General features: G+C 41.9%; 1 protein-coding gene across 1 annotated transcript; it reads right to left on the reverse strand.

Moving 5' to 3' along the window:
- Positions 1–12,886: 12,886 nt before the first annotated feature.
- LOC309693972 (uncharacterized protein) lies at positions 12,887–15,795 on the reverse strand. Its single transcript, XM_082513663.1, has 4 exons — positions 15,423–15,795; positions 13,896–14,207; positions 13,689–13,763; positions 12,887–13,335 (listed from the first exon to the last, which is right to left on the reverse strand). Exons 1-4 carry the CDS (start codon positions 15,565–15,567, stop codon positions 13,187–13,189), a joined length of 681 nt encoding a protein of 226 aa, XP_082369789.1. The 5' UTR covers positions 15,568–15,795; the 3' UTR covers positions 12,887–13,186.
- Between the last annotated feature and the right edge of the window lie 2,690 nt (positions 15,796–18,485).

The raw sequence follows: 18,485 nt of genomic DNA on the forward strand, positions 1-18,485 counted from the left end.
CGGCCATGAAAATAGAAGATGATGTTTTTTTAAACTGTGTTAAAAGTCATTGTGGTTTTGATTTGACGTATGTATATATTCTGTCTGTGACGTATGAAGGGGCATCATTAATTCAAACCCTGATGCTATAAAAATCTGTGTATGCTTTGATTAAGTCGAAGATCAATCCCTGTCTGCGTACAGAGTGGTCTTCCCACGCGTGTATTCATTAAAATCAATTGTTTGACCAAGCTCTTGGACCATGGTTGTTTGTACTCTCCTTCCTCAATTTTTGAACCTTAACATCCCCCACACTGTCTTTCTCCCGTACAGAAGGTTTTTGCTCCCCAGCCACAAATGTATCTGAGATACTAACCACATCAGCAAATTTACACGCTTGCGCCCGCGTAACAGCGCAAACGGGAAAAACTGTCGCTTTTGGATCAGCTGCAACAGGTGTATCCATCACTTCAGGCGGTGGAAACACTTTCCCCCCGGCCAAATCGTTGCCCAAGATAAACGACACACCTTTGAACGGCAACTGTCGTCTTATGGCGACCTTCACAGGTCCAGTTGTGATAGGTGAGTGTAGATATACTCTGTGAAGGGGCGCCTGAAGAACACTCATTTCAATTCCCCACACCAACACATCCGTGTGGCAGGCGGTTTTATCCGTCAGTGGCAACACATCATCTAACATAAAAGATTGATGTGCCCCGGTGTCTCGGAGAATGGTGATAGGAACCCTGTCCTTCTCTTCTCCTGCCACCGAAACGAAGCCTTGGGAAAGGAAAGGTTTAAAAGGGGACTCTACCTCCATCTCTGGGTCACACCCCTGCGTCTGATCAGGACCGATAGGTGGGGAAACTACTTTAATGAGCCCCACGGGTCCCTTAGACCCTCTGCGCTGCTCTTTCTTCCGCAGCGCAGGACAACTGGCGATCAGGTGACCAGACTCACGGCAATAAAAACATTCCCGCCTTTCGGTTTCCTCCTGTATCGCCCTTTGGGTCTGTTTAGGAGATTTTTGTCTCTTCTCCTGCTCTCCCCTCACTTCTCGTCCTGCCCCAATTGAAAATGGAAAAATGACTTTATGTGTCAGGGTGAATTCATCTGCTAAAACTGCTGCTTTTGCCAGGGACATCACCTTCTGCTCATTTAGATAAACTACCAACTGATCTGGGAGAGACTTTTTAAATTCTTCTAAAAGAACCAACTCCTTCAATCCCTCAATATCCTTCACTTTGCTGGCTTGCATCCAGCGTTCAAACAAGTGATGTTTCTCACGGGCAAACTCCACAAAGGTTTGTTCAGCGGTCTTTTTACTTTTACGAAATTTCTGACAGTAAGCTTCAGGAACTAATTCATACGCGTGCAGAATTGATTTTTTTTACGATATCATATTGGAGGCTTTCGTTAACGGAAAGGCTAGTACATACTTCCTGAGCCTTGCCGATTAACTTACACTGGAGTAGCAGCGCCCAGAACTCCTTAGGCCAACTCAATGCAGCTGCTATACGCTCAAAAGCGTTAAAATAGGAATCAACCTCGGACTCCCGAAACGGAGGTACTAGTTTAACATGTTTGGTGATGTCAAAACTTGGTGAAGCAACTGTGGATGTGTCAGGGCGACTCGAGGTAGGTGTGGAGGCAGCGGAAACAGGTGTCGAGACAGCGGCGGGCTTACGCTCCAACTCCAACGCTCTGACCCGGAGGTGCATAGCTTGCACCTCAAGCTCTTTAGCGCGAACCTCTACCTCCCTTATACGGAGGGTCAAACAGAGGTCCTCCGTAGACCCTACTGCCTGAGGCTCCTCAGCCGCCCCAGACCCCACCTCTGCCACATCCGACCCCGCCTCATCCGCATCAGGCTCCACCTCAGCCAACATGCCAACGGGTCCTTTGGCATCTGGCTCCGGCTCAGCCTCCGGAGCCACCTCCACGCCGCCCCTACCAGGCCGCTTTACAGCTGCCGTCGGGGAAGGGAGAATGCCCCGCTCCACCAAGCCTACACACAAAGCATCCCTCACCTCCGCTTTACAGGCATTATAGGACACTTTGATATCAAAAAAACTTGCTATAATAAGCAAATCCGCCTTTCTACACAACTCTATCTTATCCCAAGAAGGCGAGGTAACAAAGTCATCTAAAGAAAACTCCATCCTCCCACGCACCTCACTCTTCCCCACACACAAAAGAAAAGCAGACCGAACAAACCACAGACCACAAAAAAAGGACAAAAAGGACGAGCCCCCAAATCATGTTACGACCCAGCTCAAAATGACCGTAACAAGAGCGGGGTGTCCCGTAACTTCCCACGCCCAAACAGCCAACCTTTGGAATACAAGCGCGCTGATCCACACAGGTATGCACACGGGTGTTCACTGCTCGTAGACTTAAATTACACCTTTCTTGGCTGCTACTTCGAAGCACATCTGTCCTGCGTGCTGCACAACAACATTGAATATTTAGTATTTACTGCTGTTTACACTTAGCTAGATTAATGCGATGGTGTTGTGTTTAGTATGTTGCTTTGTTTTTTTTGTTTTTTTTGCTTGTTTTCTATTCTTCTCTCAACAGGTGATCCAGGAGATTTTTTATTTTTTTTCTCCCCCCCTTTCTCACTGTCCCTCTCCCCTTCTGTTTTTCCTTTCCTTCCTCTTTCTTTCTCCCTTTCCTATCTCTCACTCATGTCTGTCCCGTCTGTAACATCTGAAAATAAAATATAATAAATAATAAAAACAAAGATCGACCAAATGGACCAATACGGCAATGCCACGATGATCCATTTGGCAAAGTAAATCCATTGGGTATCCTTGTTGGTCTTCAGACAACAATTCTGACGGCTAAAGAACCAAATGGGACAGGCAGAAAAAAAAAAAAAAAACAGACACAGCCACAGCATCGGACTTTTAACAATAGTTTATTGACAACAATGGCACTCACAGTAGTGGGAGTGTATAATTTCGGGGTGAGCTAAGGCCAACACAACAAACAAAACTCAATCTAGGCTTCGGTTCCCCTCTGACCTGTTTATGGAAAAGAAAAGAAAGAAACAACACAGTCTGACCTCCCTGGTCTACAAACACAGGAGAAAAGAAGGCTTCCCAAAATAATCGGCAGCTCACCCCTACTTGCTCCGCACTTCACACACATGCCTGACCTTTTAACCAAATAGCTATTGCTACGGCTGCTCCGTCTGGACCTGAGGCAAGTGAAAGGGAAGTCTGCCACACCCCCCGTGCCGCAGCTGTTTGGTCGCCCTTTTATAGTCCATGTCCACAGCAGGAACCAGTTACATCAGGCTGCTCCTTAGGTCCACCAATCACAGTCGAGCCCCTGCACAGGTGAATTTGCATACACACATTAAGAAACAGATAACCCACCAACACAGGCACGTAACAGGGTCTAAGTGTACATGTTTCGCCATCTTACAATGCTGTGATTGCAGCCATTCCCCAACTCTCTGTGAATGGTGCTCTTGACCACTGATCAATGGTCATGACAATTTGCATGATCATGATGAACTGACCTCCAAGGCCAATGTTCCCTCAGTGGGCTGGTTTCAGTCATTATGCAAATTTACTGTTTATAAGATTTGGGGAAACCTGCAGTCAGCTGAGACTGAAGAAGTCACTCAGATGAGTGACGAAACGTTTCTCCCACTGAAAACGCTACGTCCAGATGAACAGAATCAACTTTTGGAGATTTAATTACCTGGATGATTGAGCATGCATCAAGACCTTTCTCCGAAGTCTCCCAGGTTTCTTTTGTCCGGATCCAAAATGGAAAAGCTCTCCTGCGGTGACTAGTTGCTGGCGACATGTCTCGAAGATCGCACACTCGGCGCTTGCCGAGGGTCCTGCAGCCAGCATTCTCCTGGAGTATTGCTTGTGGCCTCGCAGATTCACGTATCTAGTAGGTCCTGCTGAGGATCACCTGCCCAGTGTGTGGGAGTTCTCTGGTGGACATGGAGCTGTTCTCACAGTCTCACGAGTTCGTGCTCGGTGCCCTCTCCATGCTCGCTGTTGTAAGCTGTGTTCCCTCTGGGAACATGTCATGCAGAGAAGGGAAGCTCCACAGTCCTGCATAGATTGTTTCATATTGCCAGCACATATCGGAGAGGCTCGTGCTCGCTTTTATTCTCTAAGCGCACCAGCCAGCGACTTCCCGACATGCCTAAGGTTAATGTAGGGAAGGTGGATGCCTCACAGGCAATTGTAGAGTGTCCACAATTTGCTGTGTAGCCAGCTCCCTCTCTCACCAGCCAGGGGCTACTGGAGACAGCTATCAAGAGGACTTTGAGGCTGAGTCCATCCTCTATTCCGCAGGCTGCTACCTGTCCTATGGGCAGCCGGGTCATGTTTTTTGAGGGGATGAACAGGGCATTCACAACTCTGGATATTGCCCTCCCCAAGGACCTGGCAACGGTGACCTCCAGGTTTGGCACTGGTGTCGCTGCTGCCTGATTTTAAGGACCTGGTGTGCAGGCAGTTTGCCTCCCCTGGTGCTGTGCGCAGGTGATCCTCTGCCTGCAAGATATTTTCTAACATGCAGAGGCAGGAACAGACCTGTGGTCTGCTTTCCCCAGTGAATCAGACTCTTGCCCTGTTGGTTGCATGCCTAGCAAGGACTGTAATATTATGAACTCCCTGCTGGCTAGACTGCACAGGGTTATGTCTACCCAGGCCTGTCTAGCCAATACAGCATCCATTTTGTCCCTCTACCTGTGTCACCTGTCCAGTCAAGTGCAGAAATGTGCCAAGTCCCAGGTTCAGAAATGATCACCAGGGCTGCCTGACAAGGCTACCTACCAGCAGCCATTGTCGGCTCAGGGAAACCCAACTCCTGCAGCATGCTCTGTAAGCGCTATGAAGCCCAGGGTTTCCACGCTTCAGTCTGCTCCTGAGGCCTGGAGCCCTGGGGATCTCAGGGCCCAGCTGGAGGCCTTTCGCAGAAATAACGCCGGCATGCAGGAGAAACTGGGAGGAGATGCAGTTGGAGGTCAGGCCCCCTCCCTCATGACTTTTCCACGGACTAGAGCAACAGTCCCCTCCCCTGTCTGTGGACAGCGTGGGGCGGCTGGTCATCTCTGGGGACAGACCCTTGGGTCGCGTTCCCAGCATGGTCCCCACCTCCCAGCTGGCTACGCCCCCAGCCCCCCTCACCTGTGTGTGGAAACAGTCGATCCTCTCTGGGGATGGACCCTTGGTCACGTCACGACAGCCTTCATCTCCCGGTCGGCTTAGCGTCTTGCTGGCTGATCATAGCGACCTGCTCCGTAAAAATGTTTTGTATGTAAAAGATTTTAATGAATGGTTCAGTATTAGTGCAAATGTTCTCACTGTAACTGAAACACTTTAGAAGATTTTAATGATCACAAAAACCAGCTGTTGGTGGTGATATGATAATAAAGATAATAACACTCACCTTTCTCTGTGGATGTCCAACCAGGGTAACACACAACAATCCCAGCATGTGGGACCATCATCTGTGGGATGTTCTCCTTTAAATATCTGTGTTGATGAGATGAATAATGTGGACACTTGGATTGAGAAAGAACACAACAGTCAGTCGTCTTTGTCAGGTATGGAGGAAGGAAGGCAGCAGAAGTCTTGGCAGAAGAGAATATCCAAGCTAATGGACATCATCCCAGTGGCTCCTGGTGTTGTTAACAGAAAATACAAAGTTACTGTCACATAAAATATAAGTTTAGAGAAAGTTCAGAGAATTAGATGCACACCTCTTCTAGTGTCACAGTTACACATCCTCATCTTTCAGAACAAGAACTCAGCCTTCAAGGTGGATTTGAAACTGTTGCATTTAATGACACAGATCATATTTAAAATACACATACAGGTAAATTTATAACAGAAAGTTTAACCTCCACAAAAAAGTTCAAAATAAATGACCAAGACTGTGACAAATAAATCAGCACAGCATAGAAAGTTAGCTGTTAATATGAGAGCCTCAATTTTAATCTGTTAACTACATGTTAACATGTTGCAGCTCCAGCATTTATTGATTTATCAGTTAAACTATTAAAATTAATCTTACAGTAATGAGTCTTTGTCCTTTAAGAACTATTAGTTTATTAGATTTATATTTCCTGGAGTGTTATTCCCAGGAAAGATTAGGATGTCAGCCTCTCTGACTTTGTCTCTGATGAACTCATTTCTAATCTTGTCCAGTGAAAGTCTGAACATCTTCAGTTCGGCCTCCTGTCTTTTTATCAGAGCCACAGGATCCAAACCAGACATCACAGCAGCTCTCACCAACATCCTGTAAACCTTCCTTTCACTCTGCTGCTGTCCTTCTGTCACAAATCACCTGACAGTCATTTAAAGTTAGCAGCACAGTGTGGCTGTGACAATGCTGCTCAAGCTTTCCTAAATTACATTTCAAGTTATATACTGCTCAAAAACATAAAGGGAACACATGGAGTTACATTGTGTTGTTTAAGGGTTCCCTTTATTTGTTGAGCAGCATATATTAAGATCATTTAAGCAGATTACTGTGAAGGACTTTAATGGTTCGCTGATGGATTCGCCTCCATCTCCTGTGTTCTTGCTGTCAGGTGGATCCTTGTGATCCTGTAAACAGTGATGCACCTGAGAGTCACAGACAGACATGTGGGACACAGACAGACCTCTTCCACAGCAGATGTCTTTAGTTCACAGGAGGAAAAATACAGGTGTGATAATGACGGCTGCATTCCAGTTAGCAGAGGTCCTGCTTTGTGGATCAGAGTCAGTTTCAGCCTGCTGTGTTACAGTGGACAGCTACAAATAACAGGTGTAGCCTGAAAGGTCGATCAGATGAAGGTTATTGGTTTGAATCCATGTTGAGAGGTTGGTATCTATCTCTCTGAGATTACTTTTTTTTGTTCATAAAGTTGTTCTGAGACAAACTGCTGCTGCCTCCAGCTGACTGGTTCCAGGTGTTGCAGGTATGAATCCTCCTGATGGTTCAGTCTGAGAAGAACTGAAGTCAGAACAGTTTTAAAATGTTTGCTGGCACAAAAACACAACCTGACATCCAAGGTGAAATTCTGTGATTTAGAAGTGGAACTACAGAGAGGAGTGGTGATATCACGGCCACTGAGCTGTGATTAAATAAATGTTTTAAAGAACAAACAGTGTGCTCTGTAGAGCTGTTTGATAGCCAGAATACACAGAAGTCCTGCTCTCACACTGACAGCAGTGATGGACACGTACAGCTTCATGATGGCTGCCAAACACACAAAGAACACGACAGGATCAACAACCTGTGAAACAGTTTTAGCAGTTTTTATACAAAATGTCATCTCTGTCATTCTAACTGTAAGCGATCATTAGCTAGATTAGCCACACGGTATTAGAGGGTTGTTGCTAGTTAGCGATGCTGCACACCTGTTACTCCCGTAGTCTTTATGCTTCAATGATTCCACAGGTCTCATTTTTTCTTATCCTATTTTAGACAGAGATGACATCAGCAGCAGACTCCACAGAGACCCAGAGTTACTGTTAGTATCTGAATTATATGGATTTAAACAGTTTTAGATTCAGTTCACACAGAGCGCTCTACAGCCTGCTAACATGGAAAGTTAAATGAAATAAAGCACACTGACAAAAGGTTTGATAGAAGTGTAATTTGTTCTTTTCATTTAATAACAGGGTCCAAAGTCCACATCATTATCTTTTTTTTTTTTTTTTTTGCCTGTCCCATTTGGTTCTTTGGCCATCAGAATTGTTGTCTGAAGACCAACAAGGATACCCAATGGATTTACTTTGCCAAATGGATCATCGTGGCATTGCCGTATTGGTCCATTTGGTCGATCTTTATTTTTATTATTTATTATATTTTATTTTCAGATGTTACAGACGGGACAGACATCAGTGAGGGATAGGAAAGGGAGAAAGAAAGAGGAAGGAAAGGAAAAACAGAAGGGGAGAGGGACAGTGAGAAAGGGGGGGAGAAAAAAAATAAAAATCTCCTGGATCCACATCATTATCAACAGCTACATTCATCCTGGGGAGCAACAAGTGAACGTGACCATGAGGACCAAGCTGGGTTTCCTGGGTCCAGAGGTTTGAGAAATGTCCTCCCTTTCATTTATCACAGCTTCTGTTGACCCACGGAGGAAGACTCCTGATGTGTCATTTCAGAAACATCAGGAACTGAAGGTCACCGCAGGGATCAAGCAGAACTCGCAACCTTCACCAGCAGCTTCCTCAGAGGGAAATCTTCAGACCTCCACTAGACGCCCAAAATAGAAGATGGACAAATCTGCATTTCATGAGCAGTGTGATAGAGACCTTTACTTTGTGTGATGTTAGAAGTTTTCACATCATCCTCAGATGAAGCACAGAGACTCTGGACTTTTACATAATGATGTTATATTCAGTCCTGTAGAAAGTTATTTAAAATATATATTATCCTTTCTGGTTACTCTGGTATGAAGGACTCTGAATGACTTCATGGTAAAAAACACAATATTGGCAAAACACAGTGTGAGTGAATTCCAGATTAAAGTTTTTAGTTCAACATACAAGTGACAAGTGACCTTTGACCTTCATCAGGTTTTACTTAATTGTGTCAGAGAAAATCTCACTTCATGCAGCTGACGACATTCAGTGTTTAAAACAGAAGCTGTGCAGGTCTGAGATCAGCAGCTTTCTGAAACACCAAACTGAGTTAATATTTATGCTCCTATATAGTGACACAGTTACATGGATGATTAATCCCTTTGACTTCTTGTCTTTAACTTTATCAATCAAACAGCTGCAGCTTCCACTGACAAAGAGTGAACATGTAGGATGATGTGTGTGATGTCACTGGGTGGTGCTGAGGGCAGCTCCTAAAATCACAAAGAGAGCAGAATCATCACAAACTGTGAAAGTTTATCCATCAAACCTGAAGTAAAGCTGACTCTTCTCTGTCCTCACACACTTCAGGATCTGAAGTTCTACAGTTCTGCTGACAGCTGATAGATGAGCTGTTTGTTAAAAAAGACAAAGTCTTATATACTAACACATTATCCAGTATAATATTTACCTTTGAGTCATTGCTGCTTTTAAATGGAGACCTCAAAGATGAGATGATGAGCAGGTTTCCAGTCCTGGTTCAGTCTGCTGAGTATTGGACAACATATATTATTGATCTCTAACGATGGAAGATGTACAGAGTACTGCACATGTAACTTTGTGAACAAGACTCATTAAGAATACATCAGACTGATTTTAAACCTGAATATTTCAAACAAAGTCAGTAGAGAAAAATCTATTAATAAATATACAGTCTGGAACAAAATCCCAGAAACTTCCTGTGATTAAATGACTAAGATTCAATTTGAGGAAATGTGAAGTTATGTGAGTTAAAACTGGTGAACGAGAGTGTTTTACATGGAATCACTTTTTCTGCTGTTAAATCTGTGTGTTTGATCCAGTCAGACTCTGATTCTTCTTCAGCAGCGATGCTGGAAATGAAATTAAGCAGCCAAAGCTGCTCAAATGTGAGGAAACACAAACAGAGAGCAGAAATCTTGTCCTTTTATTCCAGATTTGACATATTCAGATACAAAATCAGTTTTTTTCTATCAGAGAGAAAAGAAGGTGACAGAAAGATGAGGCACCGTGACTGATTCATCCTCTATAAACATCCACAGGAAACTGATGGAAACCTGTCCAACAACATCAGCGTCCTAATGAGCCGCTGCTAGAAGGACAAGATCCTGACCTGACATCAGTCCAAGTGTCTGGTTAAATGTACTGAAAGGTGTTAAACAACAAGTGCTGCTGGAAGAGTTTTCATGAAGAGAACATTAACACTGTGAATGAGGGATGGACTTTGACTCAGTTTGACACAATCTGTTTTTCTTTCACTTTGAATAAATGTTTTTGTGGGACTGAGGATACATTTGTTTACATTTGGAAGTTTGATGTCATCTGTTCCTCTTGTTTCTGTCTTAAAACAGGATGAAAAATCTGTTTAAACAGAAATAAATCGAATTGAATTTCTGACAGCAGTAAATAAAAATGGTCCCTGAGCTCAGTATGTTTGTGACTCTGAGATGGAGGTGAAACATGTGAAGCTGGGCTGTGGTTTACTGCTCTCTTCCTGTCACAGACACTGTTTGACATCTGTTCATCTGTTGGTTTTTGTTCAGGCTGCAGGGATCATTTCTCACTGTGGGGAGCAGACTTATAACAGGAGCAGTAGTAGGTGGCTGAATGATCGCGTTTAATTTTCTCTATCTGTAGTTTACAACCATTTTGCTTATCTCCAACTGAGAAATCATCTTTCTGAGGATGACCATAACCTGAAGTAACACTACAATCTCTTGTATCAATACGCAGAATCATTCTGAATGTTTCATTTTTCTGGTACCAGTCTATATCCCTGTCAGCACACTGTTCATTTCCTCCACAGCTGAAGGAGACACTTTGTCCAACTCTCCTGGTCAATGTTAAATCGTCCTGAATCAGCTGTTCTGCTGCCATGGTAACCAGTGCTGTAGAGACACAGACAGATAGATGAAGGTTAGTGTGACAGTGTTTGTTACAGGTTGACTTTGTTGGCTCCTGATTGGCTGGAAACACTCACCTGAACACAGACAGCACAGAGCAGCAGCTGGGAGGAAAAGCATTTTGTGCAGTGGTGTTTCCTCTGGTGAACCTGGGGAGAAGTGGCGCTCTGATGCAGCTGAGGCCAAACAAGGACGAGCTGTGAGATCAGACGAGGGCCACGTGGTTTCTAACAGGTCCTCAAAGCTCCCATCAGCCCCTGCGGCCCACAGATAAGACTGCTGCTGCTGATTGACAGCTCAGCTGAAGCTGCTGTGGTTTCATCGTCTTCATTTCAATCTGACAGCAGATCCAAAAATCTGGGTCACATGATGCACAAACACTCAGAAACATTCATGTTGCTGTGAATTTAGTAACACACACTGTTATCTGTGGTTTAACAGCTGTGATGAAAACACTAAATATAATGAAACTATTAATAAATAGAAAAATCAAAAAAAAATATGGTTAAATATTTTAAAAGTTCATAAATTGCACACAAAGTAGTTAAAAATAAAATCATATATAACAACATTTAGAGTAAAAATCTTATTTGAAACAAACACATGTGGTTCTGTTGTGTGTTTAAATATGTGCACACTGTGGTTCTGTTGTGTGTTTAAATATGTGCACACTGTGGTTCTGTTGTGTGTTTAAATATGTGCACACTGTGGTTCTGTTGTGTGTTTAAATATGTGCACACTGTGGTTCTTTCCCACATCTTCTAATGTGTTTTGTTCCAAGTTGGTTTCAGACTGAAGGATTCATTAAAGCCTTTTTAAGAATCATTCAAATGATGATCATCAATTCTAATATCTATAAACAGTAATAAAAACAGGGCTGTGTTTCACGTCAGCTTCATTTATTTGTAGCCATGGTTAGATTTCATCTGCAGCAGGCAGTCATCCACCTTTACACACACATTTACACAACAGTACAAAAGTACTTTTTGATTCCTGAAAGAGAAATAAGACAAATGTTGCCTTTGTATCATCTCTGATATGGAAGGGATCATTTGAAGATGTGAGTGAAGGACACAAATATTTGGATCTGGTGTTGTTCTACATTTTAGGACTAAAAGACAGAAGGAAGAAAGTGAAAGTGACTGTGCGAGGCGTTGAAGTCATGAAGTCAAGTGGAGGCCGCTGACTGCTGTTACTTTCTGCTGTACAGGTTCAACAGGGACTCACAGTCAGCCTGCTAGAACATTTGGATGAAGAGAAAAAGGAGGAAAAAGACTTTGAGGGACAAATCCAATAAGATCAGCATGTTTTGAATGTGGGAATACAACAGTTTCCTCCACCATGACACACACTGGAGCCTCTTTTTGCTCACAGCTTCACTGTTTGTCTCAAAGTTCAGTTTGGAGGCCAAAATTGTTGCAACACATTTGTAAGTTTGCACTAATTTCACTGTGTGACCCTTAATGGATGTAATGAAAGAATCAGTCAGTGAAATATGAAGCTGTGCTGTAAGTTTGGAGGAGAAAAGTGTCTGAGTGACTTTAATGAGGTGAACACATGAATACAGAGCACTGACTGACACGTACACACTCCTTTAATGAGTCGCACACATTTTTGTGACTTCATGAAATGTCAAAAATGACACAACACACAACAAGCTGCGAGCACATTATTGTGTGTTTGCTGTTTGTGTGCTTTGTTTGCTGTTATGATAGCAGGCATACAGCCATGTTCTCAATGTCTCAGCTATCATTGATTATTGCTGCTCTTCCTCTTCTATTAGGCACTTCAACTCAATGAATGACACACAGAAAGATTTCATGACTGTGTTCTTCACAATAAGGAGAATATGTTATCTGCATCTGAATGACTCATGTTGCCTTGTTTCTACTTTGTTTGCATATTTCTGCTTGTTGGAAAGGATTTTCTGAATCATTCAGTAGTTTTTGTAATAATAACGACATTTAGCAAGACTTCAAAATGATTCTCCAACATTTGCTGTTCAGACTTGATCTGTTCTTACGTGTGTGATATCCAGAATGAAAAACTCAGCTCAGGTAATAAAATGGGAGCTGAGCAGACTGCAGGGGCTTCATGGTCTCTCCTTTGATTCCATTAAAGTTCATTTGTCAGCTGTGAGTTGAGGATTTGAGCTGTTTCTCTCACAGGTGAAGAACACAGATCCTTCCTGGAATCATTCTTGAAGCAGAGTTCCTGCTTGTAACTGTCATTGTGTTATTAAAGTGAAAGCCACAGCTAACGGTGTGGAGGCTGCAGAGCAGAAACCCACACAGCCCGTCTGCTGCAGGAGAGCAAGTTTGGATACAGTCAGTTTGTGCTTCACTCACACGGGTTGTTGTTGATCACACAATGAAAGTAGAATCAAACTCTTCATCTTCAAATCTTTATTGTTCACACAAACACAACTACACTGTTTGACATTTGAAAATCAAACAAAAACTTGTGATAAAAATATTCCTGATGGTTTTTGTTACTACAATAAAAGTCACAATAAGCACAAAAAGAATTCTAACTCAGAGCAACAATACATGTAAAGATGTATTTATTTCAGACGATCTTCTAACTGTTGAAGAAAAAGGCAAAATAAGCACAACACATCATAACTAACATTTGTGATCAAAGTGATGAATGAGATGAATTGATGAGATGTGATGGTGAGAAAAGGCGAGCAGGAAACAGTCAGTCAGCATGTGTGCAGTTGGTGGACGCTCCCTTGTTTGTGAGCATCATCAGCAGAGAGAGTCCACAGCAGTACACCAGACTCTTCACTATCAGCACTGTGTACAGCAGGCAGAGCAGCTTCACCCTGCACTGAGACTGGAAGGACACTGAAGGACAGACAGACACAAAGAGACAGACAGACAGTCGGGTTATTCCTCTCAGATCAAGGAGAAAAAGTCCAAATAGAAACAGTCACAGCTTCTTCTTCAAGTGGATGAATTGATGTAGTGTTTGTGTCCACTTGGGGGCAGAAGAACTCCACAAGCAGCTAACAAACTGATCTCTGACATATTATGGTCTGTCTGCTGTTTGGTGCTGAGCAGCTAGTGTACAGTGGCTTTATCAGAGCTTGTTGGATGAAGATTTGATCAATTAGTGCAACTTTAAGAGCCTAAACTTGTTCCAGCTGCCTCATTGGACATTGGAGCTGTCCATGCAGAGAGGCAGCAGGTGATCTTACAGTCAGCTGGCTGCAGAGCTGGCAGGTCTGCTGGCTCTCTCTCTGGAGGACAGGAGGCTGCTGGAGCTGGAAGCTCTGAAACAGAAAAGGAGTCAAATGTTTGGAGCTGCAGTGAGAAATGTCAGTCCTCTGCTGCTCTGCTCTCTTTGACAGCATCTCCACATGAAGCTGAATCACTGCTGAACACAGTCACCAAGCCTTCATTACCTTGTTGTGTTCGGGCCTCCACTGTGCCCCCCTCGTGCTTCACCCAGCAGCTGTATTTATATGTGTCAGAATGGCTCCCATCAAGCATCCTGATGGCAATGGTGCGTCCCGCCTCTCTGAGCTCCAGCTGCTCTCCCTCAGCAGGGGGCAGCTCCTCCGCTTCTCCGCCGTTCTTCTTCTGTCTTTTCCAGGAGAACTGGACCAGAGGAGGAAACATGGCTGAGGCCACACACAGCAGGGAGCTGTTCCCCTCCAGGTGGGCTCTGGATGCTGCTGGGTACACGCTCACCACGGGCTTCACTACCTGCTCATCTGAAGTTTGACAGCAGCAACAAGCAGCACAGACACACATTCACACAGTCAGCAGCAGCTTCCAGCACTGCACTGCATTCAGTCTGATCCTGGAAACTACATGGACTCTGATCACTAAACTACTCATCAGCACAAAGTTCACTACATACACTGGATTCAGCTTCATATCAAACACAGTCATCACCTCATGTCATCATGGCTCACATGAGCAACACTCAGCATGATTTTACATCATGAAATAAAATGTATTTCTTCTCTTTTATTTTCTTGATATTATTTCAAAATATGACTCATCACACATGTAAATGTATATAGATATTTGTTTTTATACAATTTAAATTTGATTTCCCATCTAAAAAAAAAATTCTAACAGAAATTAGTTTGTTTCCAAAAATAAATTATTTCTTTCACAACATAATTTCAACAATGAAATTTACATTTTTGCATCGGAGTTTTTAAACATTTGTTATATAGATTTCACAATTCTTGTATTTTATACTCCAACAATTGCAACAGCAGCACATCTATTGTTTATTTTATTATATGTTTTAAATGTGTGAATGGATTGTTACACACATTTAAATGTAATTAATCAGACACTTAAATGAAAATTAAATACCTTTTTTAAATAATATAAATTAATTATCATACTTTACATCATATATTGTATGTGAGATACAGTTTGGGAAAATGTTATTTACCTGTACATATTTTTTCAAAGAAGCAGTTACTGGTAACATTTTTCTTGTCTTTTGAAATTTAGTCTCACACATCAAACAAATCTGACTCGTAACAATTTCATTCTAATTTTTGTTATCACATTTTTTAATCACACCATTAACTGCTATCTATTTTCTCTTTAGCATAGCTTATATATACACATTTATTTCTACTTATTTGAACATCAAATATGATCTTGTGTTAAAAACCAGCAGAATCACTGAGAGGATCAAATCCTAAATATTTGTAACATCACTAATATTTGCAGAAATAAAGAATAACTTTAGTTGTTCAGTGAGATTTCAACATGTTTTCAGAGATTATTGAGCTTTTCTTATGTAACAATGGCTGCAGATTTTTTTTTATTTTTTTTTTTATTTTTTTATTTTATTTTTTGAAAACCTAACATCTAATACCTGCAACAATAGAAGCTGGCTTTTAAAATATTTTCAGCTTCTACAATAAAACAACGGAAGGAAAATTCTTTGTTCTTACCTGTTACATAGAGTTTAGTTCCAGAGCCAAAGATGAAGTACCACCATCCTGTTCCTCCCACAGTGAGACAGACTGCTACAAAAACCTGTCTGCTGTTGAACGTGTCAGCTGAGGTGAATGAGTCCAAATGAGGAAGCAGGATCATATTTCAGCTCCATGATGTGTTTCTCTAATGTTCATATCAACATGACTGTCTCTTCTTCTCTTTTCTTTAATGCACATGGATTCTTCATTAACTGATTCAGTTGATTCTGAATTTTTGATCCAGGTCAGCATTTGAGGTCTGGACTGAAACACCTGACATGAATAATGCAACTGTAATTTACAGGCTTCTGTTTAGTCTGCTTAAAATGTAGTTATTCATGGCAGTCAGTCAACTTTGTGTCAGCATTATATTGCTTGCTGTGTCTACACTCAATACTGGATGACATCATCCTTTTTGCTAAAGGATATAGTTATGACTGGATCAGGTGACCCCGAATCCTTCCTTAGTTATGCTGCAGTAGGCTTAGGCTGCTGAGGGATTCCCATGATGCACTGGACGTTTCTCCTTCTCTCATCTCTTCTTCACTCACTATGTTTTATACAGCACTCTGCATTTTATAATAAATCCTTATTGATCTCTTGCTCTCTTCCACAGCGTTTCTTTAGCCTTGTTTACCTCCCTTCACTCCAGCCAGCTGTGACAGATGATGAATCCTCCCTGAGCCTGGTTTTGCTGGACGATTCTTCCTGCTGAAAGAGAGTTTTTCTTTCCCATTTCCCACAAAGTGTATGCTTGTAGGGTTTTGTGTGCTTATTACGGTTTTCTCGGTATTATTGTAGGGTTTTTAACTTACGGTATAAAACTTCATTGAGCAGACTGTTGTTGGGGTTTGGCGTTATATAAATAATAGGGGTGGGACTCAATTAAAAAAAATCAACTTAATTAGAGGCTTTGTAATTAATTAATCTTGATTAATCACATTTAATCGCACATGAAAATTTGCCCCAAAGCACTTTTTTTTTATTTAAAAGGGTTTTAGTGCACAGCAAATTATAGACACATATAGACACTTTAATAGCGTTGAAATCAAATCCGACAGTGTTAATTTGGACATGCTGGATTTGCTGTGTGGGCGACAGAATGAAATAATAGTCATGCACATGAATATTATAACTCAAGCTCTTTCAATTTATGGGGAAAAAGCATTTAAACTGCATTAAAAAAAATCCCTGGCCAAAGTTGGACAGACTTAAAATTCAAGTGTTATTTTAAGTACTTTATGTGGATTTTCAAATGGTATTGTCTTTAAGTAATAATAATACAAATTTCAGCATAAAGTGCAGTTTTCTGTATAAAAGCAAAAAGGCGGAAACATAAACGGTTACTTGACCAGCTTCACCTTTAAACTCTGAGTAACCTTTGCCAACATTATTTTGTACATTAGGCTAAAACAGTGTGATCATTGAGCATTTTAGTGCAAAAACTAACAAACACATTGGACTCACAAGACCTCCATGCTTATTTACTCTCTCTCTACTAACATGTTCACATTTTCAGAGCAGCTCTGTTTTGATCCTATGTGACCTGTAAGTGAGAACAGTCTCTCACATGGGGCAGAAGTGGCAGGACAAATCAAATACTTGTGGGCCAGGACACACAGCTGTGGGTGGGTCGCTGCTCGACGGGTCAAACTGCGGTGTGCAGTCTGTCTCGCTGATGGTGGATTCTGCTCTGTACAAACTTACACAGGGCTTCCTCATCTGAATCTGTAGCACATTTTCCAACCCCCCCTATCTTCTACCACTGATAGTGGTCTACAGTCCAGAGCAATACATTTTGTGAGAGAATTTGTAAGTTTGTCCGATGCTGACTTACTAATTTTGGTCCTGAAGCCAGTCATTTCATCAAGTTTGGGCTGCCGACATCTTTTTGTTGGTACTCTGACTGGGACTGCTACCACTAACAGCTCCCACAGTTTCTGTGCTCGCTGCAACGTGTTTTGCATTTAGATGGTACTGTATGGTTGAGGTGCTTTGGTGGCATCCAAAGTCCAGTTTGCACAAAAACTGCACTTTTATCAAATTTCTTTTGAAATGAAACTTGCATCTTCCATTTTTGTAGTTTGTGCATCAGTGTAATTGGTTTACAGTACCAGAAAAGTGTGCATTGACAAAAGTTCCCCTTTGCTTGGAAAGTGCGATTAAATGCGTGTTTTTTTTTAAACGTGTTATTTTTTCAAATTAATGAATGTCAATTAACGCATTAAAGGCCCATCTCTAATAAATACCAATAATTGAACCTCTGTGTGCAAACAACAGGAGGGTCCAAACTTTGTTTGTTTTTTGGATGTTTAATAGCCTGGTCTGTGTTTCCCTAACGAGCGTCAGTAATAAATAATAAATAACATAGATTTATACATCCAACTTTGTTTCTTGATTTTCTATTTTTTTCTGTTGGCAGCAAATAATTTTACCCCAAATTTATTTTCTACAAGCATTAATATCTGATTCTTAAACATGATACTTAAGATAAGAGATAAGATAAGATAAGATAAGACTTTATTGATCCCACAACGGGGAAATTTTTGCGTCACCTCAGCTCAGGTACAGATATATGAAGGAAATACAAAAATACAATTAAGTACAATCAATGAAAAAAAGTAAGATAATAAACTATATACAATGGTAGCATACACAGTATGTGATTATGGATATAATTGGAAATATGGAAGACATAAACTATATAGCTTGGAAGGTCATGGAGGGTCCATTATGCATGAAGTGGTGACCGTGGATGTTCACAGTGTCCAGTGACTTATGACATCGTGATTGAGGAGTTATAGAGTCTAACTGCTGTTGGGATGAATGATCTGTGAAAGTGCTCCTTCCTGCATCGAGGGTGTTTCAGTCTCTGACAAAAGGAGCTGCTCAGCCCACTCACAGACTCATGCAGTGGGTGATGTGGGTTGTTCATGATGGATGTCAGCTTTACTAACATCCTCCCCTCACCAACCAACCTCCGCACCAGTTTGTCAATCCTGCTCCTGTCCCTGTCCGTGCATCCACTCCCCCAGCAGG

Source organism: Aulonocara stuartgranti (genome assembly GCF_965226115.1).
Source record: "Aulonocara stuartgranti genome assembly, chromosome: 18".
NCBI classification, from domain to species: domain Eukaryota; kingdom Metazoa; phylum Chordata; class Actinopteri; order Cichliformes; family Cichlidae; genus Aulonocara; species Aulonocara stuartgranti.

Excerpts from the sequence above, each read along its gene's own strand:
- LOC309693972 (XM_082513663.1), bottom strand. The coding sequence starts at position 15,567 with ATGATCCTGCTTCCTCATTTGGACTCATTCACCTCAGCTGACACGTTC. Across the intron at positions 13,764-13,895 it reads GGAGGCCCGAACACAACAAG|AGCTTCCAGCTCCAGCAGCC; the intron begins GTAATGAAGGCT and ends TTTCTGTTTCAG. Across the intron at positions 13,336-13,688 it reads AGCTCTGCAGCCAGCTGACT|TGTCCTTCCAGTCTCAGTGC; the intron begins GTAAGATCACCT and ends TCTGTCCTTCAG.